Raw genomic sequence first — 22,804 nt, forward strand, 5'->3', positions numbered from 1 at the left:
TGCATTTTGCATTTTCTTTGACAACTGTGTCAATATTTTCCACCGTATCTTCTGCATTTGAGATTCTCTCTTCTATCTCTTGTATTCGGTTGGTGATGCTTGCGTCTGTGACTCCTGATCTCTTTCTTAGGTTTTCTATCTCCATGGTTGTCTCCCTTTGAACTTTCTTTATTGTTTCTATTTCTAGTTTCAGATCCTGAATGTTTTTGTTTAATTCCTTCTTTGTGTTTTCTTCCATTTCTTTAAGGGATTTCTGTGATTCCTCTTTAAGGGCTTCTATCTGTTTACTTGTACTCTCCTGTATTTCTTTAAGGGAGTTAATTAATTCCTTCTTATAATCCTCTATCATCATCATGAGAAGTGATTTTAATTCTGAATCCTGCTTTTCAGGTGTGATGGGGTGTTCAGGGCTTGCTATATTGGGAGAATTGGGCACTGATGATGCCAAGAAACTTTGGTTTCCGTTGCTTATGTTCTTGTGCTTGCCTTTCGCCATCTGGTTAACTCTAGTGGTACCTGCCCTCACTGTGTAAAACTGGAGTCTGTATTTCCAGTTATCTTGCTTATTGCAGAGCTCCTCAGAGTCCAGAGGTCTCTGTGGTCTTATGCTCCTAATCTCCTGGGTGGAATAACTCCTGGGACTCAGGCCACCTCTTGGATCTGGAAATCCTTCTGCTCTGAGTGCAGTGGGTCCTTGATGACTCAGGATTCAGTTTCAGCTGCTCTGAGTGCAGTGGCTCCAGCTGCTCTGAGTGCAGTGGCTCCTGGATGACTCAGGATTCAGTTTCTCCACAGGACAGGAGCAGACCAACTCTGTGTCTGCTCCAGCCCAGAGGACCAGGCAGGGGCAGAAGGGAAGTGGAATTCCGGAGGGGCGGGGTTTGGGTAGCTGCTGTGCCCTGGATGTCCCTGGCTCCCCAATCTATCTCTGGGGTTTAGGGAGTGAGATGGAGATCTTACCAGCTGCTCTGAGTGCAGTGGCTCCTGGATGACTCAGGATTCAGTTTCTCAACAGGACGGGAGCAGACCGACTCTGTGTCTGCTCCAGCCCAGAGGACCAGGCAGGGGCAGAAGGGAAGTGCCAGTGCTTTCTTTTAGACACACACACAGTTTATAATATGCATTATACACAGATAACTGTAAGATATAATTAGTGACTACTGTTTTTTTTTCTAGTATTTTTATTTGGTATCTTAAAGTGTACATTATACTGATATTGTTCCCTCTGTTTGGTTGGGTTTTATTTTTATGTATTTTCTTCTTGTAATAATATAATAAGGTATTGCAGAGCTTTTGTGGATCCTACCAGCAGTCCAACAAGACAAGGAGATTTTTTATATAGTTTAACATTTTAGGCCTTTCACTGGGGCAGACTAGCTTACCTAGATTTATCTTAGCTTTTCTACCATGTGGCTAGCTCTTTGCCTCTCTGATCTACTCTGGTCTCCATTCTCTTCTGTATCTGCTTCAAATCCCTTTGTCTTCTTGCCTCCCGCATGTTATCCTCTCTGCCCAGAAGTTCTGGCCCCTTAATTTCTGCCCAAGCTCTTGCCTGTCAGCTCCTTGTTACAACAGTAGTCTCTAATACATCTCTAGACTGCCTTAGGAAGGTGAGGAAGGACAAATATTTACAAAACAAAAAGCCTGGTGATGAGCCATAGAAACAAGACCAAAATCCTGCCAGTACTTAGCTCCTTGCCAGTACAGAATGAACAACTGAAAATATAGAGACAAACCTTCATACAAAGTGAAGAAAGATTATTCCACCATCTTCCCTTTTTAGCTCAAGAAATATCTTTATCTCTGAGATCAATAAACTATACACAATAAGAACAATTATGAGAAGTATCATGCAAGAATTGTATTCATAATGTAAATTAGTTGTATGTGTACATATACCTTAAGCAAGAGTCGAACCACATATACAGTATGTTATAGTAAATATAACCTTAAATTTCTATCAATATATGAAAATGCATAACAATGTAAAATATTTGAGATTTGTTGCTTTCTATTCTGAAGGTAATTGCAATAATCCACCCTTCCTTTTCCTATCAAGGGGATATAATAATCAATCCTCTTATCCTCTCTTCTTGTCATTTCAGCCACTAGATAGAAGACAAAGAAGGATAGAGAGGAGACAGACAAGGAGAGAAAGAAATCCCTCAATCTAACCTTCTTTACTTTGTTTGTCTCTTACCAAGACCAATAACAGCTTGTAACCAACCCTCTTAAATGACAATGAATATCCATAGCCCATTGTACAACCAAAAAACCACCCACCACACCACTCAAGAATGAGCACATAATGCTTCTTAAATTGATTCTTGCTGTCTTGAGTGGGAAGGCATCTTTTGGGAATCCTAAGAATATTGGGACACTGGCCAAGTCTTGGGAGAGCTGGCTGTTTCACTCACTGTCTAGTATTTGTGGGATCATCTAGGACTAGGAAAGTGCAGGGCTTGGCTGAAGTCCTGGCTGAAGCAGTCTACGAGGCTAGACTACCTGGGGATAGCTACTTGGAAGCTGTCCTGGATGCAGTTTTTGAGGAAACAGCAATTGAGACAGTCTGTAAGGCTCGATCACCTGGGCTACTTGTTTTGTTTTCATTGGTGTCTGGTCCGTTTCTTCTGTGAACACACAAAGGTTTAAAAGTAATACTGTATGGATGTTTTGTATTAACACATGGGTGGAATGTGCAGTGTTCACACATCAGCTAATGATGATTCTCTGCTCTATGTCTGAGAGGGTGAAAGGCATCTGTCAATCTCTGTAAGCCTGCTAGGATTGAATGATCAAGCTGTAGTATAAATCTCTATCCATGCCATATGAAAGAATGGCATGCAGTAATAAGTCATGAGGACCAGGTAACCAAAAAGATTTGTTGGCTGCTCCCGAAACATTCCTGTCTCAGCTGGCCTCTGAGCTGCTCCCATGTAAAGGGGTCATCATTTGTGTCACTGTTCTGTTTCTCTTCTGGGTCTCTTCTTCCACTCAGCAGCCAAGATTTGCAGGATTTCTTCCATGGTCAAATCTAATTTTAATTAATTTTGAAGGAATTCATATCTTTTTGCTTCCTGTCAAAACAAAACATATCCCCTTCTCCAACACATTTCCTAACTTCCATTCTGAGGTAAACACATCCTTAAAGTCTAAAGGATGATTTAATTCAGCGATAAATTTTCTGTAAACCTAGCTCATATCCCAGATAACTAATAAAATCTCTTTGTACTTTTTCAAAAGCAATTTGTAGTAACCAGCAAGGCAAAGTTTTCTGTACTTTGTCAAACATTTTTTCCAAAGGTATCTGAATCAGCCAGCAAGAAATCATCTGTATAGTGATAAATTATAGATTAAGAAAACTGTTTAAAAATTGTTTCTAACAGTTGTTGTACAAAATATTGACAAAAGATGGGACTGTTTAACATTCCTGAAGACCCTACATTGGTATCTCTTAGTTGGTTTTCATGGTTAAATATGGCACAGTGAAAGCAAATCTTTACCTTATTTCTCAAGGGGTATTGAGAAAAAGCAACCATTTAAATCAATCACTATAATAGGCCATAAGTAACAAAAAACTTAAGGGGATTCCAGGTTGTAAGAAACTCATAAGCCAAATCACTTTATTGGTTGCTCTCACATTTGGCAGCATTCTCAATTTTCTAGTTTTCTTTTCTGGTTTTGTTTTGTTTTGTTTTTCGAGACAGGGTTTCTCTTCATAGCCCGGGCTGTCCTGGAACTCACTCTGTAGACCAGGCTGGCCTCGAACTCAAAAATTCGCCTGTCTCTGTCTTCCAAGTGCTGGGATTAAAGGCATGCGCCACCACTGCCGGGCTCTAGTTTTCTTTTCAATGATAAATATAGGAGAACTCCAAAGGCTGGTAGACTCTTCTATATGTTGAGTCTCCAGCTTCTCTTCAACCAGCTATTCTAGAGCCTGTAACATTTAAGGAATATACCCAAACAACCTTGTTAGAAAACCATTTAATGGTAGAATGTTTGGTGCTCTATCAGCAGTGGCCCTCCATATAAATTTGGAGAGCCAACTTCTGCTGCGGACAGTCTGGATGGAGTGTAACTGGTTTTTATAATGTTATTCGAGACCCTCATCAAGATCATCTCCTATTATATGGCTTGTCCCTGAAGTTGGAGGAATGCTAACCTGTTTCCCACTGTTGCAATAAATCTCTCCTCTATACATTCCTGGCTATATCTACCACATATGGCCTTAACCTTCCTATCTAATCTTCTGGTCTTATACATTTAATCCAGTTTAGATCTTTGTTTCTCCTGAGTCAATGTCTCAATCAACAGGAGCTGTATAGATACCTTTTGAAAGTTGGATTCCAAGAACCTTGTGGAATTATTTATCCACTAGGCATTTCAATCTGAATTCCATCTCATTGTAATTTCAGCTTTGGTCTGTGATAATTTATAGTCGTTTGCCAAGATACCTGTTTTCTAGAATCTTCAGAATCTCTTGTTCTATCTATTGGAGCTGCTCCACCTCTGTTAAATGCTGTTTGTCTTGTCAGGCATTGATTTTTCTAGTTGTTCTGTAGTACAGTCTCTCCTTGGTGGATAGAGAATGAATGGCTCATATTGTTTTTTCATCAGGGCCTGAGCAAAACCCCTTAGGAAGATTACCAACAATAAAGAGTTGCCTTGTATACCTCTACATTCATAGCAGGATGTCCTTCCATTCATTTACAAATCCTAGGAAGCTTTCTCCCTGAATTTGCATTAGAGAAAATTATGTCTTTAAGAACTGTTCGTCTACAGTCCTTAAGGAAACAACCTGGTTTTCCATAGCCAAAGCATTGGACATTCTGAGCTCTGTCATACCTTTACCTGTCCAATCATAGCTGAACCAGAAGTATTAGATCCAATATCTACAGTAGCTTTAATCCATTCCTAAATAGGTACAAATCTGGCCTTTTACGATCTAATAGCTTTTTGCACTCAGCATTCTGAGTGCAATTCTCAAAAGCTAAAAACTCCGATAAAGTTTCTGTAGTATTTGGATATTATATTGCTCTATTTACAGATGAATTTAATCTTTGTAAACAGTCAGTAAAAGATTTGTCTGAACCTTAGAATATCTTTGTAAATGATACATGTTGCCTTCCCTATTGTTCACACTTATCCAAAGCACTTAAAGCTATTATATGACATTGCTCTAAGTGGCATCATTAAACATAATCTATACTCTTAATTCAGCATATCTACCTTCACCTAGCACCTGATCCTTGAAAATATTCATGCCTCTAGTCCAATTACGTTTCTCTGTAGCCAAAGCCTCTTCTTACCACCATGTTAGCTATTGTAGCTGAAGGCAGCTTTTAGATTGCTGACATTAAACCTTTCTAATCTTTTGGAATTGTACAGTTTTGGGTGGCCCAGTTATTAAGTATCTGCTTCAAATAAGAGAATGCATGCCATTGGCCATCATTGCTTCTTTAAATATTTTTACATCTAGCACTATTATGGGTTTCCATCCAAATTCTTCATAACCTTGCTGATTTATCTCATCTGGAGCTATTCTCTTACTGTAACTGGAAAAATCATTGTAGGCTTTCTAATGGGCCTAGACTGCTATCCTGAAATCTTGCCACAAGGTGGCGGTGTAGGCTGTAGATTGGATTTAAAGTGGCTATAATTTTTGTTCTATTTCCTTTAATCTAGCATTCTATCTTTTAGTCATTTCCTTATCTGAGTCTGCTTTAGTTTGACCATAGAGAGGATATAGAAAACTTTAACTATTACTGAACAAAATATAATCATTTCCAGGGAGATAGTCAAAACAAAATTACGTGAGGTCCAAATGCCCTCTGTCTTAGCGTTTTCCATATTTTAACACAAAAATATTTTCTTCTTTAATCTCTGTAACTTTCTTTAATCTCTCCTTTCTTCAGAGACTTCTCATTATTTAATTAAATATTTTCTAGAACTGTTTATACTCAGTTTCTCTCTTTCCTTCAGAGTCTGTACACATATACAAAACGATTCTACCTATTTCTCTTTTACTTCTTTTAAACTTAATGTTGCTTCCCATATCTAAGTATCTCTAAACTCTGTCCTCCGCTAACTGCACGTTTGTGTAGACATTGCCAGTTCAGAAGTCGGCTAGCGTTTGCCAGAAGCACTGAGTTCCAGGTGCTCCCTGCTTCCGCTCTAGAGATCTCGCTTCAGCTCCAGGCCCTTGCTGACCACCACTTCTGCAGGCAGCATACTTGCGATCTGCCAGATACAGAGACTGTGGTGTCTGAAGGACCAAAGCTCCAGCACCGGACTGCAGCTAGCTAGCTGGTAGCTGTGAACAAAGCTGTTTTGCAGTCGGCTCAGAGTGAGGCCTCTAGAAAACCATCCAATAACTGCTACTGGACCTGGGGACTCTCATCTCTCTCCAGTGTCTGGAACTTTTGGCCTAATGCCTGAATCTAGTGCCTAAACTTGGATTTCATGCCGCACTTTAGTGTGTCAAATATTGTGGGACTTTCATGGATCTTTCCACGGTTCAGTAAGACACAGAAACTTTTATATAATTTAAAGTTTTTGTCCTTTCACTGGGTCAGACTCTCAGCTAGTTCATCTAAACTTATCTTAATTTTTCTGCCACGTGGCTAGCTCTTTACCTCTCTGGCCCACTCTAGTCTTTCTCGGCTTCTGTATTTACTTCAAATCTCTCTTGTCTGCTTGCCTCCCAAGCATCACTCTGCCCTACGTCTCACAGGTACTTCCTGCCCAAGGTGCTTTACCATCACCTATTTATTACAAGTAATCAGCAGCAAGACAACCTCTGACACATCTCTGAATTGCCTTAGACAGGTGAGGAAGTATGAATATTTACAAAATAGAAAGCCCGGTGACGGGCGATAGAAATAACAATATCAAAATCCTACCAGCACTAAGCTCTCTGTCAATACAGAATTAACAATTGAAAATACAGAGACAAACCCCCATACAAGGTAAAGAAAAGTGATCCCAACAATGTTTTCCTTGATTTTTTGGCAGGTTTGCCATCAGTGTACAACAGCACTACTGATTTTTACGTTGATTTTGCTCACTATGTCTTTGCTGAAGTTTGTCAGCTCTTTATTGTCTGGTAAAGTACACAAAGTTGTTTAAGTATACAGTCATGTTATTTACATGATTCCCTTCATATTTGTATTCCTTTTGTTTCTTTCTCATGTATTCTTATGTAAGATTTCTAGCTGTAGATGTTTAGCACTACAGAGGAGAGATAATGGATTCTCTTGTATCGTTCCTGAATTTAGAGATAATGTTATCATATCATCAAGGCAGGAAGCATGAGGCTGGAGGAGCTAAGAGTTCTACATCTTGTTCCAAAGGCAAGCAGAAGACTAGCTTCCAGGCAGTTAGGAGAATATTTACCAAGCTCACCTCCACAGTGACACACTTTTTCCCAAAGGCCACACCTTCTAATAGTACGACTCCCTGGGCTATGTTCATACCACCACACATACATAGAAGGTTAATAATTTCTTCTAGATTTTCCCCTTTTTTGAAACATAAATTTTCAAAGTACTTACTAATCCTTCTCTGCATCAAATTACCCCATTACCATCTCTTAGTTACTAATTTAAGTCTTCTTTCTCTTGATTATTTTAAGAAGATATCTTCCCATCTTATTTTATCAAAGAACTGAATCTTTGATTGACTCTATGTATTGTTGTTTTAGTCTCTAATATAATAATATCTAACCTGATCTTACTATTTCCTTATCAACACTGAGATTATGCTTGAGATACAACTATGAGTTGTTTTCTTGAGAATTCTCAGATACTTCCTTTTCTTCCTGCATCAGATACTTGCCATGTACAAATTCATAGCTACAAAGTTTCCTCTTACACCTGTCCTAGCTATATCCCAAAGGAGTTGGTAAATTTTGCTTTCATCATCATTAGTTTCCAGAGACTTTTAAATTCCCTGTTTGGTTCTTTCAATGACTCAGTAGCATTCAAGGGTGTATTGTTTAATTTCAATGAAAGTATGTAGTTTTCATACTATGGGTTTTTATTTTAATGGGACTATAATCAGATAAAATATAGAGAACTTCTTTTTTAATGTTTGATAAGTCTTGATTTATGGCCTAGAATGTGTTCTATTTAGATATAGTTCCATGTACTGCTGAAAATAATGTGTTTTTTATCTTCAAATGGAATATTCTGTATCTGTCTGTTACATATGTTTACTTTGAGGTTACATTGTTGATTTTCAGTTTGAATGAGGAATCTGAAATTGAGAGTGAGGTGGGGTGCTGAAGTCACTTATGTCATGTTCAAACTGACCCTTGAACTCCACTAGTGTCCATTCCATAATATTTGTGGCTGTGCATTTGGTACATATATATTTATTGTCGGCCATCTTAGATATGTAATGTCTTTAAGAAATCTATTCTGACTAATTATGGTTTCACATATATCCTATCAGATATCTAGATTGCTATGTCAAGTTGTTTTCAGTTTCTGATTGCTTGATAGATTGTTTCTCATCATTTGATTCTCAAGCTGTAGATGTCTTTACTGGTGAAGTGTGTTTCCTGGAGACAACTTCTTATGGAATCTAGTGTTTCACTTGAATTAGCCTTCAAAAATGGAAACATGGGAACAAAAGAAGCTAAAATAATTTTGAGTATAGTTAAGAAGTACTTTTAAATTTCTATCTTATGGATAATTCAGAAAGTGTATATATACTTTAATATATTCATATATATGAATTTATATAGAGATTTTTGAAATTGTGCTTTTATTTTTTTCATTCTTTTATGTTAGCATTTCAAATTTTGAGGCAGTCTACTCTAATAAAAATATTGTGAAATCTTTGAAGTTTTAAAAATATGGATATCTAGGGAGTATCACAGGATACTTTTTATGCATTTCTGAGCCACTTCAAACTATATGGATTTTCTTGTGGGCTTTACCCGAATGTATTAAAATCTAGGTAGTTTAGTGAGTTCTTAAGAAAATAGCTCTAATTTGTTTTACATGTTTTCCTTTGTCATGTTTGCTTCTGATCTGACCTGAATTCAAGATAACCAAAGAGGGATTTGTCGTAGAAATACAGGAAAACATGATTCTCCCCGAAGATGTAGTGAGGGAATTCTACATTCATATAGCAGAGCAGGTAAGAAGCTTTTAAAAATCCACTGTGTATATATTCACACACACACACACACACACACACACTAAACTACAATGATTGGTATAAATTTAGATTTCCATTTTAGAGTAAAAAACTGTTAATTCTAGCCAACTGAATAAATTTTGGTGTCTTGAAGATGTCCACAAATTGATATGGCAAAGATGATATTCCTGGAAATATCTCCAGTAACATCTGGGAAAGAGTTCAATGGTTTGTTTTGTTGAAGAGTTCTTTCTGGTGTGTCCTCTGGAAGTGATTAGCCAATCTTCTATCAATTTTCGGCCTTGGATATATATATATATATATATATATATATATATATATATATATATGGTTTTTGGAATTGTGTTTTTATTTTCCTTTCCTTATTTCATTTTATTTTATGTTAGCATTTCAAAATTTGAAGTAATCCACTCTAATTAAAAATATTGTGAAATCTTTGAAGTTTTAAAAATATTGATATCTAGGGAGTATGTGTGTACGTGCATCTGGTATGTATGAATGCTGTAACCTACTATTTTTCTGAATCATTTCTCTAATGCTGTATTCCAGCAAGTTTTCTTCTTGGAAGAGCATAGTATAATGCTTCCAAAAAAATTTAAACTAAGTGTGTGTGTGTGTGTGTGTGTGTGTGTGTATGAGAGAGAGAGAGAGAGAGAGAGAGAGAGACACAAAGCACAGCCGAACGCCCGGGGCAGGGAGGGGGGGGGGGGGGAGATGGAAATCAGGAGACCTGTTTTCAATAAGCACTCTTTCAATATGTTGGGCAGTAAATACATATAGCTATTTGAATTTAAATTCATTCAAACTAAATCACATTTTAAATTGGAGTCTTATTTACACTATGCACATTTTAGGTGCTCAATAGACATATCCAGGAATAAATACTGTTAGGAAGTGCAGTGTATGTTACCCGTAAAGAAAGTTCTAATAGTCAGCACTTTTAAACTGACCTAGTACTCTAGTTATCCAAGTTTCCATGTGTGTGTGTGTGTGTATGTGTGTGTGTGTGTGTGTGTGTATGTGTGTGTGTATGTATGTGTATGTGTGTGTGTATGTATGTGTGTGTATGTGTGCATGTGTGTGTATGTGTGTATATGTGTGTGTATGTGTGTGTGTAGAATTTTGCCAGTTGTATCAACAATATGCATGTCCTTTTGTGAAACACCACCATAGGCATGTTACCAGAAATTGTTGAGTTTGCCAGATTTCTATCACTGTGTTCAAACATACCAGAGAAAGTCAACTGAAAAGGAGGAGAGTTTCATTTTGGTTCATGATCTGAAACATTTCATTCCATAGTGGCCTGTAGCCATAACCTTGGTGTCTGTGTTAAGACAGAATATCATATTCAGGAGATCATAGTGAACTGAAGTTGATTACTTCCTGAAGCCATGAAACAAAAAAAGATAGAGAGGAGACATCAGGGTCCTGATAACTGTTTCAAGGTAATCCCCAGTGATTGTACAACCTTCCACTTAAGAGTTTCATTGCTTTCAGTAGCAATCACATGTTGATGACCAAGCCTTTAGTACATGGTCACTGGGAGACATATTGGACCCAACTGTGACAATTACTGAACTAGAAACTTTGGGATTGAGCACCAAGAAAATCTCTCTGTCTCTGTCTGTTTCTGTCTCTGTCTGTCTCTGACTCTCCTTTCTCTGTGTGTCATGTGTGTTAGTTCTTGGAGGATTTTGTACAATATATTTAATCATTTCCTCCCTTTTTCCAACTCCTTCCAGATTTTCCCCCGCTTCCCTACCCACCCAATTTTGTGTCCTTTCTAAAAAGACCAAAAAGAAAAAGAAAAAAGAAAAAAAGAAAAGAGAAAAAGAAAAAAGGCCATTAAGTTTGATTGTGACATCATGCATTAGACCTGCATAAGCTGAAGCCAGACAAAGTTCAGCATAGAGATGAAAGGAGAACACAAATTTCCACCTTTAGTTAAGGAGCTATTAGCAATTACAGCAGCTGGAGAGAGAGAGTCAGATTTCTTTAAGTTTGGGGTCCCTGGGCCATGATGTGCAAGACCTCACATCCAAGAGTATATGGGCTACTGAAGACAATGTATACAACCAACCCTTTAGATGGACTGACACCATCCTGGTGTTGGAAAGTAGTTGTGATACACTGTCTATAAAGTCATTTTCTCAGCTGGGCAGTGGTGGCTCATGACTTTAATCTCAGCACTTGGGAGGCAGAGGCAGCTGGATTTCTGAGTTTGAGGCCAGCCTTGTCTACAGAGTGAGTTCCAGGACAGCCAGGGCTATACAGAGAAACCCTGTCTCGAAAACAAAACAAAACAAAACAAAATAAAACAAAAACAACAACAAAAAACCCAAAAATCATTTTCTCCTGTCTGTAAATGTCTACTGTGCAAAAATGTTCCTGCAAGGAGAAAGATTTTGAGGGCAGCATAACATTGCTGATACCTACACAAGGAAAGATTTCACTGGCTTTTGTTTGTTTGTTGTTTTTATTTTTTCACAGTGGCTGCTATTGTAATGCACTTGCATCAGGAGCCTGAGGGAAACTTTCTCATTTCCTTTTGTAGCCTGACTTTGAAGAGTTTGTATTTTCTATGACAAACGGCCTAAGCTGCGTGCTCATTATATCGCAAGGAGACGACTCAGAGGTTATTCAGGAAGAAACTCTCCCTCCTGCTGATACAGAAGAAGAAGAACATGACAATTTGGAAGAGCCTCGTGTTAGGTTTGCACCTGTGCTGATAAAGAAGAAACGGGACAGGTAGCTAAGACAAGCTTTATCTCACGTATAATGTGTCAATAGGTGATGGCATATGAGGCCCAGATGTCTCAAAACCTAATGTTTTTCTATAGGCACACATTTCATCTTGGTCAACCTAGAATATTATATATTCAGAAAATGGGGGTTTCCTTGAATGTTTATGACAAGAAAATTAGAAAGGGCATAACTTCCTCACTTATTTTTCTAAGCCTAGCACCCAATCTAGCCTCATTCTCTCGGGGTTAGGGTTTATATCCGAACCACGCATGGCCTGAGCCATCCCTGTCCACTCTCCTACACCAACCATTTCCTTTTGTCTCCTAAGCTCTCTGTTTTACTTAAGACATTTACTGGTCTAAAATTGCTGGTGACAAAATGAATATATGTTTTAGTAATCCATTTTTAAGTATTTCAAAATGAGCAAGCAGTTTCCAGAATGTTGGCTTTATGTGTTACTGTTTGTGACTTTTACTCTGCTGAAGACTAAGAGCCAGAGTTTGATATAAAAGTATTTCAGGACACATCTGAAGGATTTTGGTGAGAAAGAAGGTATTTTGATATTTGAGCCTGGAGATCCTGTGGCCAGGTCAGCTGCTGCTCTGTGACCCAGTGCTATTGCATTGTCTGTCTGGGGTGCTCAAGATATTTCCCCTTTCCATATAAACTGTGGGATTTTCTTGTGGTTTCTGGTTACTGCATATTTCTTAGGTAGCAGATCACTTGAGACTTTGTTTTGCCATTGTATTGCTGGGTCGAGAACCCAGAGCCTTCTTCATGCTACCCAAACATTCTACTCCTATGCAAGGTTATGATGTCATTTAGTTTCAAGTTTTAAAGCAGGATAGAGCAAAACAAAAGGGAATTGAGTGGATGCCAGAGGGCTTGGAGCAGTGGGATTTACATTCAGAGTGGTAATGTTGTGAGCAGAAAAACGTGGTGTATTATTATTACATTCTAAGTCATTCAATAACATAAAAATTTTAGATATAGCTCTTACACCTTAGCTGATAATAATCTTAGGTTATACTTTGGGTTTCAACAGTTTGCAAGAGTATATGGACCGACAGCATCTGTCTGATTACTGCGATGTTGAGGACGATGTGGTTAAGGTTTCTAAGTTCATTGACGTGTTATTCCCTGATTTTAAAACCATGAAAAGCATGAATGTACAAAGAACGCTAGCATTACTGCATCCAGATATCTGTGAGGAAGAGAAAGGTAGGAAGTGAAGCACAAAATAAGAACTCGGAAGGTAGGATCTGAATATTGATTCATCACTTTCTCAATAACATATGGAATCTTTAGCTGAAGAATTTACAAAGCATCGTCTAACCTGTGATTTGCTGGAGTATGTCTCAGCACTGTCAATGCCTTGAAAGACACAAGGAGACAAGGCAACTATCTCATGTCTGCAGTGCATTGGCACAGAGCTCTGGGAGAGCCAGATCACTAGTGTGACTTGAATAAGATATGGTACTGGGTCTATTTAATTTATAAAAATCAGAAGATGAGAAAGCATGCATAGAATGCCTGGCACTCGGGGTATAGTTTTTATTTGGTTATTTGTTTTCCAGTACTGGGGACAGTGCCCAGGATCTCGCTTGTAGGTAAGCACACTGACACTGAGAAACAGCTCCAAGCCCCGACCCTACGTGCTGGTCATTTAAAACCACATCCCATCATCACGCAGCAGAGAAAATTCTCCAGAGTGAGAATGGAGGTTCTACACAGTTTCGTTTATTCACGCATTCATTCATCCATTTATACATCTGAAAACACCATTGCACTCGTATGGGAGTTTTGATGCAGTAGCAGGTATATCATTATTGACCACTATACTGTAACACTAGCTCTATGTTTACTGGGACTAGAGAATTTTCTTTTGTGGGATGTAGGGTGGGAAGCTCATCACATGCTGAAATGCCAAATGCTTATCATCACTTTTGGTCTTTAGATGCCAGGAGGATCCTTCCCAAGCTGAATTGTAGCAACCACCAGTGTCTCTAGACATTGCTGGCCAAATTCCCCGAACAGGACTGAGAATCGTTGATAGTGCAGGTCATCTGCCTTGGGAGATATACTTCCCATCTGTGTGCCTTGGTTTCTTTTGGTTTTTCTCCTTTGACTAGCTGACGACATGTCTGTGTGATGCAGAGCTGATGTTGTACAGCAGTGACACATCATATCTTGAAGCAAAAGGTTCAGTTTCTCTAACATTAGGTGCAAGCTTTACTATTGATGTGCTTTCGTAGGTTAAGGAAACTTGCATGTAGTTGCTTAAGGCAAGTTGTCTTTGTTGTTGTTAATGCTTATATCTTTATTTTATTTTGCACTGCTGGGGATTAAGTCTATCTTACTGTAAATGAGTGTTGTCACTTTGTAAACAACTTATTCTTTGTCTATGGCAATTACATATTTTCCAGTATTTGATAATATAGCGGATTACTTTAATTTTTGAAGAGTGTTTTTACTCTCTTTTATAATCATCTGGTTTGGGTGTCAAAATAATGCAGGACTCATAAAACAAGAAAAAAATAGCCTTTCCTCCCATGTTTTATGGAAGAGGTAATATCACTTAACATGCTTCCTAAATGCTTTCTGAGATTTGTTAGGGAAATCACCTGGGCCTTAGAGGTCCTACTGCATTTATTTATTTATTTATTTATTTATTTATTGTTTGTTTGTTTGTTTGTTGTTTGTTTGTTTTGTACTTTTGGATCTTTGATAATGAATATGTCATTTTTAAATTAATAGACTTTATGCTTTGGAACAATTTTGTTAAATGAGTGCCCGAGCTCCTAGCTCTCAGGTGCCCCGTTTTTTTTTTTTTTTTGTTTTGTTTTTTTTATAAATAATTTATTTATTTTTGAACATGAAATGCTTTTTTATAGCATGTTTCACAAGGGGAGGGGGTAAGAGGGGCCAGATGGAGGAAAAGTACAAAATCTTCTTGGCCTGTGCCTTGAAACATGTCATGGTCTATACGGTACACTGCCTTGAATTATGATCTACCTGCTGTTCTTCAGAAGATATGGTACACTGCTTGAGTTATGGTCTCCCTGCTATTCTTAAGATGATATGGTACACTGCTTTGAGTCTATCTGCAGTTGCTAAGCAGGATCTTGCAGTTGCCAAGCTTCAGAGGACATTGTGCAGGTGGGGAAAGGTAGGGGGTGAGGGTAAGGGCGAGGGTCCTGGCTTCTGGCATCTCCCCCTTCTCTGTTTAGTTAGAGAAGGCATCTTATGATCAATCCCAACTATGTGAATTTTGAATTTGGATGTCTAATTATGGGGGGTCTTAGACAAGTTCACAACCCCAAAACACTGATGTGAGACGAGTCACATCGATGGTCGAAGGTTTTAGGCTGTCGACGATGGGCAACGTCAAGGGACTCCGATGTGGGTGAAAGGAGGGTGAGGGCCCTGTCTTAGGCCATGTAGGCTGCACCCACTCCCAGCACCACGCACTCCTTTTCGGCTGCATTGGGTGGGCCCCTGGGAAGTGGACCTACAATAATCCCGTCATTGGGCTAACTCACAGCCATCCTAGTCCCTTGTAAATGTTCAATTTACCAACCATTTGTCAGTTTGGGGTGTAATATTGTCATAAAGGAAGGCTCCCCAATGTTAGCGGCCATATCAAGGGCGGCCTTGGTTTAGGAAAAAGCCAATTTTTGTTGTGGTGATCAAGGGGCCAAGCTCTCTATCGAGAGAAACGGGGGCAAAGCCAGGCATACCAGGAACCCTTCTGGAGGGCGTGGAAGTCTAGCGGTCGACCGTAGGGGGGAGGCAGGGGAGCTGGCAGCTGTGTCAGTCTCCTGCAGAGTCACTTCTGGATCCTCTTCAATTTTCGGCTGATGGTAATGAACTTCAACCGTCTTCTTGATGGCAGCATCAACCTGGTTCCGTGGATGACAGGTCGCGGGTTTTGATCTCTGTCTCGCTTAATCTTGATGTCCTGCGCACATCCTCTCAATGAGGGTCCGTCCAGAGGGGTCCGTGCCTCGAGCCCCACGTCTGGGTGCCACTTGACCCGACTGGCAGGCCCTAGTTATTCGTGGGGGCGAGGAGGACTGCAACCTGCTATTCTTCAGAAGATATGGTACACTGCTTGAGTTATGGTCTCCTTGCTATTCTTCAGATGATATGGTACACTGCTTTGAGTCTATCTGCAGTTTCCAAGCAGGATCTTGCAGTTGCCAAGCTTCAGGGAACCTTGTGCAGCTGGGAAAAGGTAGGGGGGGAGGGTAAGGGCGAGGATCCTGACTTCTGGCCCATCTGGATTAGAACTTCTAATGGCAGGCATCACGGGTGATTCATTTTTGCCTGGAAAGAAAAAAGAAGGGGATTCTCAGGGAGATTTCTCTTCCCTGGATGTAAATTATTATTCATCGTATTTATGGTTGGGCCTGGCTTTGTGAGTGTATCTATTTTTTTTCATTAATATTTATGGTAGCCGGTTAGCTGTGCCTTCTGTGGTATTGGACAGGCATATCAGCCCTCGGCTCCATAAGGGAACTGGGTCTGGGGCATTCCCTTTACGGGTATGAGGGTCCTTCCCCATATCTGTGGCAAAGTTTTGTTGGTCTTGGTGGTGCCCGAGGTCACCAACATGGTCAGCAAGAGATTTGCCATGAGCTTTCAGCTTAAGAGAGAGAAAAGTGAACAAGGCATGATGGAGAGTATTTCAGGGGGGCTCCTTCTGAGGGGGTACCGTTCCCCCTCTTTTATTTTTAAAGCCAATTTTTCAGAGTTCTTGTAAAATCAGGGCTGAAGCGCCAACAGTTGCTCCTTCTACACTCAGAGAGTCATGAAGACCTTATTTAAGGATATATAAATCTATATTTATAATCTTTTGTCAAAGGACTTTTATAGCACCACTGACAATTAATCAGACTATATGATATATCGATTGGAAATAGCTTTTTCTACTTTTTGTGAGATTACCTCTCTTCTGTCAATTAACTGTTGAGGAAGTTAGGGTTTACCTCTCTCTTGAGAATATTGATCAGAGATTTAAGTTCTTTTGTGGAGAGCTTAAAATAGGATCTTAGCCAATTTGCAACTCCTAGAAACTTTTGAAATTAATTTAAGATAAGTAAACTCCCTTTTTTAAAAAAATCCTTTATCTGTGTGGGTTTTTTTATTGGGTATTATACGTATTTACCTTTCAATGTTATCTCCTTTCTCATTCTCCCCCAAGATCCTTTATCCCATACCCACTCCTCCTAATTTTTGTGATGGTGTGCTCCAAACATCCTCCCAGTCCCATCTCCCTGCTCTCGAATTCCCACACAGTAGGGAATCCAAACTTTCGGGGACCTTGGCCCTCCACTTTCACTGAAGTCTAACAAGGACACCCTCAATTCCCTATACAGGTGTGTGAGTCCCTCCCTTTGTGTTCTCTGGTTTAGACTTTGGGAGTTCTGGTTGAAACTTTTGATACTCCTTCTAGAAAGGACCAACGAATTCATACTTTGGTCTTCCTTCTTCTATGTGAGTTTTATGTGGTCTGTATGTAGGTTCTTAGACATTGTGAGCTTTTGGTCTAATATCCACTTATCAATGAGTGCATACCAAGTATGTTCTTTTGAGATTGGGTCATCTCACTCAAGATGATATTTTCCAGCTCCATCCATTTGCCTAGGAATTTTGTGAACTGATTGTTCTTAATAGCTGAGTAGTATTCCATTGTATAAATGTACCACATTTTCTGCATCCATTCTTCTGTCGAAGGGCATCTGGGTTCTTTCCAACTTCTGGCTATTATAAATAAGGCTGCTATGAACATGGTGGAGCATGTGTCCCTGTTGTATGGTGAAACTTCTTTTGGGTATATGCCCAGGAGTGGTATAGCTGGGTCCCCAGGTAACACTATGTTCAATTTTCTGAGATATCGCCATACTGCCTTCCATAGTGGTTGTACCAGTTTACAATCCCACCAACAGTGGAGGAGTGTTCCTCTTTCTCCACATCCTCGCCAACATGTGCTGTCATCTGTGTTTTTGATCTTAGCCATTCTGACTGGTGTAAGGTGGAATCTCAGTGTTGTTTTCATTTGCATTTCCCTGATGACTAGTGATCCTGAACACTTCTTTAGGTGCTTCTCAACCATTCGAACTTCCTCAGTTGAGAATTCTTTGTTCAGCTCTGTGCTCCATTTTTTAATAGGGTTCTTTGATTGTCTAGAGTCTAATTTCTTCAGTTCTTTGTATACCTTGGATATTAGCCCTTTATCAGATGTAGGGTCGGTGAAGATCTTTTCCCAATCTGTTGGTTGCCGCTCTGTCCTATTGACTGTGTCCTTTGCTTTACAGAAGCTTTGCAGCTTTATGAGGTCCCATTTGTCAATTTTTGTTCTTAGAGCACAGGCCATTGGTGTTCTGTTCAGGAACTTTTTCCCTGTGCCTATGTATTCCAGGCTTTTTCCCAGTTTCTCTTCTATTAGTTTCAGTGTGGCTGGTTTTAGGTGGAGGTCCTTAATCCATTTGGAATTGAGCTTTGTACAAGGAGATAAGTATGGATCGATTTGCTTTTTTCTACATGCTGACAACCAGTTGGACCAGCACCATTTGTTGAAAATGCTATCTTTTTTCCATTCGATGGTTTTAGCCCCTTTGTCAAAGATCAAGTGACCATAGGTATGGGGGTTCATTTCTGGGTCTTCTATTCTATTCCACTGATCCTCCTGCCTGTCTCTGTTCCAATACCATGCAGTTTTTATCACTATCGCTTTGTAGTACAGCTTGAAGTCAGGGATGGTGATTCCTCCAGAAGTTCTTTTATTGCTGAGAGTAGTTTTCGCAATCCTGGGTTTTTTGTTATTCCAAATAAATTTTAAGATTGCTCTTTCTATCTCTGAGAAGAATTGAGTGGGAATTTTGATGGGGATTGCATTAAATCTGTAGATGGCTTTTGGCAAAATAGCCATTTTTACTATATTAATCCTTCCAATCCATGAGCATGGGAGATCTTTCCATCTTCTAAGATCTGCTTCGATTTCTTTCTTCAGGGGAATGAAGTTCTTGTCATACAGGTCTTTTACTTGCTTGGTTAGGTTCACACCTAGGTATTTTATATTATCTGTGACTATTTTGAAGGGTGTCATTTCCATAATTTCTTTCTCAGCCAGTTTATCTTTTGAGTAGAGGAAGGCTACTGATTTGCTTGAGTTAATTTTATATCCAGCCACTTTGCTAAAGTTGTTTATCAGGTTTAGGAGTTCTCTGGTGGAAGTTTTGGGGTCACTTAAGTACACTATCATATCATCTGCAAATAGTGAGATTTTGACTTCTTCCTTTCCAATTTGTATCCCTTTGACCTCCTTGTGTTGCCTAATTGCTCTGGCTAGGACTTCCAATACTATATTAAATAAGTAGGGGGAGAGTGGGCAGCCTTGCCTAGTCCCTGTTCTTAGTGGAATTGCTTCAAGTTTCTCTCCATTTAGTTTAATGCTGGCTACTGGTTTGCTGTATATTGCTTTTACTATGTTTAGGTATGGACCTTGAATTCCTGACCTTTCCAAGACTTTTATCATGAAGGGGTGTTGAATTTTGTCAAATGCTTTCTCAGCATCTAGTGAGATGATCTTGTGGTTTTTTTCTTTGAGTTTGTTTATATAATGGATTACATTGATGGATTTCCGAATATTGAACCAACCCTGCATTCCTGGGATGAAGCCAACTTGATCATGATGGATAATTGTTTTGATGTGTTCTTGGATTCGGTTCGCTAGAATTTTATTGAGTAATTTTGAATCAATGTTCATAAGAGAGATCGGCCTGAAGTTCTCTTTCTTTGTTGGGTCTTTGTGTGGCTTAGGTATGAGTGTAATTGTGGCTTCAAAGAATGAGTCGGGTAATGTACCTTCTGTTTCTATTTTGTGGAATAGTTTAAAAAGAATTGGAATTAGGTCTTCCTTGAAGGTCTGATAGAATTCTGCACTAAAACCGTCTGGTCCCGGGCTTTTCTTTGTAGGGAGACTTTTAATGGCTGCTTCTATTTCTTTTGTGGTTATGGGATTGTTTAGATGGTTTATCTGGTCCTGATTTAACATTGGTAACTGGTATTTGTCTAGGAAATTGTCCATTTCATCCAAATTTTTCAATTTTGTTGAATATAGGCTTTTGTAGTAGGATCTGATGATTTTTTTAATTTCCTCAGTTTCTGTTGTTATGTCACCCTTTTCATTTCTGATTTTATTAATTTGGATACTGTCTCTCTGCCCTCTGATTAGTCTAGCTAAGGGTTTATCTATCTTGTTGATTTTCTCAAAGAACCAGCTCCTAGTTTTATTGATTCTTTGGATAGTTCTTTTTGTTTCTATTTGGTTGATTTCAGCCCTGAGTTTGATTATTTCCTGCCGTCTACTCCTCTTGGGTGTATTAGCTTCTTTTTGTTCTAGGTCTTTCAGGTGCTCTGTCACGCTGTTAGTGTATGCTCCCTCCAGTTTCTTTTTGTAGGCACTTAGAGCTATGAATTTTCCTCTTAGCACTGCTTTCATTGTATCCCATAGATTTTGGTATGATGTGTCATCATTTTCATTAAATTCTAAAAAGTTTTTAATTTCCTTCTTTATTTCTTCCCTTACCTGATTATCAAGGAGTAGGGTGTTGTTCAATTTCCATATGAATGTGGGCTTTCCATTCTCTTTGTCATTTTTGAAGACCAGCCTTAGACCATGGTGATCTGACAGGATGCAGGGAATTATTTCAATTTTCTTATATCTGTTGAGGCCTGTCTTGTGCCCAATTATATGGTCTATTTTGGAGAAGGTACCATGAGGTGCTGAGAAAAAGGTATATTCTTTTGCTTTAGGGTGAAATGTTCTATAGATATCTGTTAAGTCCATTTGGTTCATAACTTCTGTGAGTTTTACTGTATCTCTATTTAGTTTCTGTTTCCATGATTTATCCATTGCTGAGAGTGGGGTGTTGAAGTCTCCCACTATTATTATGTGAGGTGCAATGTGTGTTTTGAGCTTTAGTAAGGTATCTTTTATGTAAGTCGATGCTCTTGTATTTGGCGCATAGATATTCAGAATTGAGAGTTCATGTTGGTTGACTTTTCCTTTGACAAGTATGAAATGCCCTTCCTTATCCTTTTTGATAGTTTTAAGTTGAAAGTCGATTTTATTCGATATTAGGATGGCTACTCCCGCTTGTTTCTTAGGACCATTTGCTTGAAAAATTGTTTTCCAACCTTTTACTCTAAGGTAGTGTCTGTCTTTGTCACTGAGGTGGGTTTCCTGTAAGCAGCAAAAAGCTGGGTCCTGTTTGCGTATCCAGTCCGTTAGCCTATGCCTTTTTATTGGGGAATTGAGTCCATTGATGTTAAGAGATATTAAGGAGAGGGTGTTGTTGCTTCCTGTCATTTTTGCTAATAATGGAGACATCGTTTGTGTGGTTATCTTCTTTTGGGTTTGATGGAAAAGGATTATTTTCTTGCTCTTTCTAGGGTATGATTGCCCTCCTTGTATTGGATCTTTCCTGCTATTATCCTTTGTAGAGCTGGATTTGTGGGAAGATACTGTGCAAATTCAGTTTTGTCATGGAATATCTTAGTTTCTCCATCTATGGTAATTGAGAGTTTTGCTGGGTAAAGTAGCTTGGGCTGGCATTTATGTTCTCTTAGGGTTTGTATGATATTTGTCCAGGATCTTCTGGCTTTTATAGTATCTGGTGAGAAGTCAGGTGTAATTCTGATAGGTTTGCCTTTATATGTTATTTGGCCTTTTTCCCTAACTGCTTTTAAAATTCTTTCTTTGTTTTGTACATTTTGTGTCTTGATTATTATGTGACGGGAGGTGTTTCTTTTTTGATCTAGTCTGTTTGGCGTTCTGTAGGCTTCTTGTGTGATTATGGGCATCTCATTCCTTAGGTTAGGGAAGTTTTCCTCAATAATTTTGTTGAAGATATTTACTGGCCCTTTAAGTTGGGAATCTTCACTCTCATCTATACCTATTATCCTTAGGTTTGGTCTTCTCATTGCGTCCTGGATTTCCTGGATATTTTGAGATAACAACTTTTTGCATTTTGCATTTTCTTTGATAGTTGTGTCGATATTTTCTAAGGTATCTTCTGCACCTGAGATTCTTTCTTCTATTTCTTGTATTCTGTTGGTGATGCTTGTGTCTATGACTCCTGATTTCTTTCTTAGGTTTTCTATCTCCAGGATAGTCTCCCTTTGTGCTTTCTTTATTGTTTCCACTTCCATTTTTATGTCCTGGATGGTTTTGTTCAATTCCTTCATCTGTTTGTTTGTGTTTTCTTGTAATTCTTTAAAGGATTTTTGTGTTTCTTTAAGGACTTCATCCTGTTTTCCTGTGTTCTCCTCAAGTTTTTTGATAGTGTTATTTACTTCTTTCTTGAAGTCCTCTAGCATCATCATTAGAAGTGATTTTAGATCTGGTTCTTGTTTTCCTGGTGATATGGGGAGTTCAGGACTTTCTAATGTGGGAGAACTAGGTTCTGATACTGGCAAGTACCTTGGGTTGCTGGTGCTTGTGTTCTTGCGCTTGCCTTTCGCCATCTGGATCGCCTTTGTGCTATCAGTGCTGTCTCTGACTGGGGCCTGTCTTTCCTATTATCTAGGTTGTGTCAGAACTGTTTGGGATGAGTTTTGCTGCTTGAGTTAGAGCTGAGGCCCAAGATGTGCTCAGTGTTCAGGTGGAAACCGGAAGGGGCCTGGGCTCTGGGTCAGGAGAGGATTCCTGGGTCTCAGTGAGTCCCAGTGGGTCCCAGTGGGTCCCAGTTGCTCCCTGATTGGAGGCAAGAACTGCCACCTCCTAGCCTAAGAAATTGCTTGGCACAGAGGTCCTGTGAGCCCCGCTTCCTCTTGATTCTGCGAGATTGGGTGCAGAGCTGCCTCCCGGGATCTGTGAGTGCTC

The 22,804-nt window shown here is 39.2% G+C and overlaps 1 protein-coding gene across 1 annotated transcript in view; it reads left to right on the forward strand.

Annotated features, from left to right (window-relative positions):
* The window catches only part of Nme8 (NME/NM23 family member 8), a 66,564-nt gene that overhangs the window by 13,219 nt on the left and 30,541 nt on the right, over positions 1–22,804 (forward strand). Inside the window, exons 8-10 of the mRNA XM_028789277.1 lie at positions 9,055–9,147; positions 11,723–11,916; positions 12,959–13,134. Of these exons, the coding sequence (XP_028645110.1) occupies positions 9,055–9,147; positions 11,723–11,916; positions 12,959–13,134 (463 nt within the window). The remainder of the gene's footprint in view (positions 1–9,054; positions 9,148–11,722; positions 11,917–12,958; positions 13,135–22,804) is intronic.

This window comes from Grammomys surdaster, unplaced genomic scaffold (assembly GCF_004785775.1).
Source record: "Grammomys surdaster isolate TR1022 unplaced genomic scaffold, NIH_TR_1.0 125807, whole genome shotgun sequence".
Taxonomy (NCBI): domain Eukaryota; kingdom Metazoa; phylum Chordata; class Mammalia; order Rodentia; family Muridae; genus Grammomys; species Grammomys surdaster.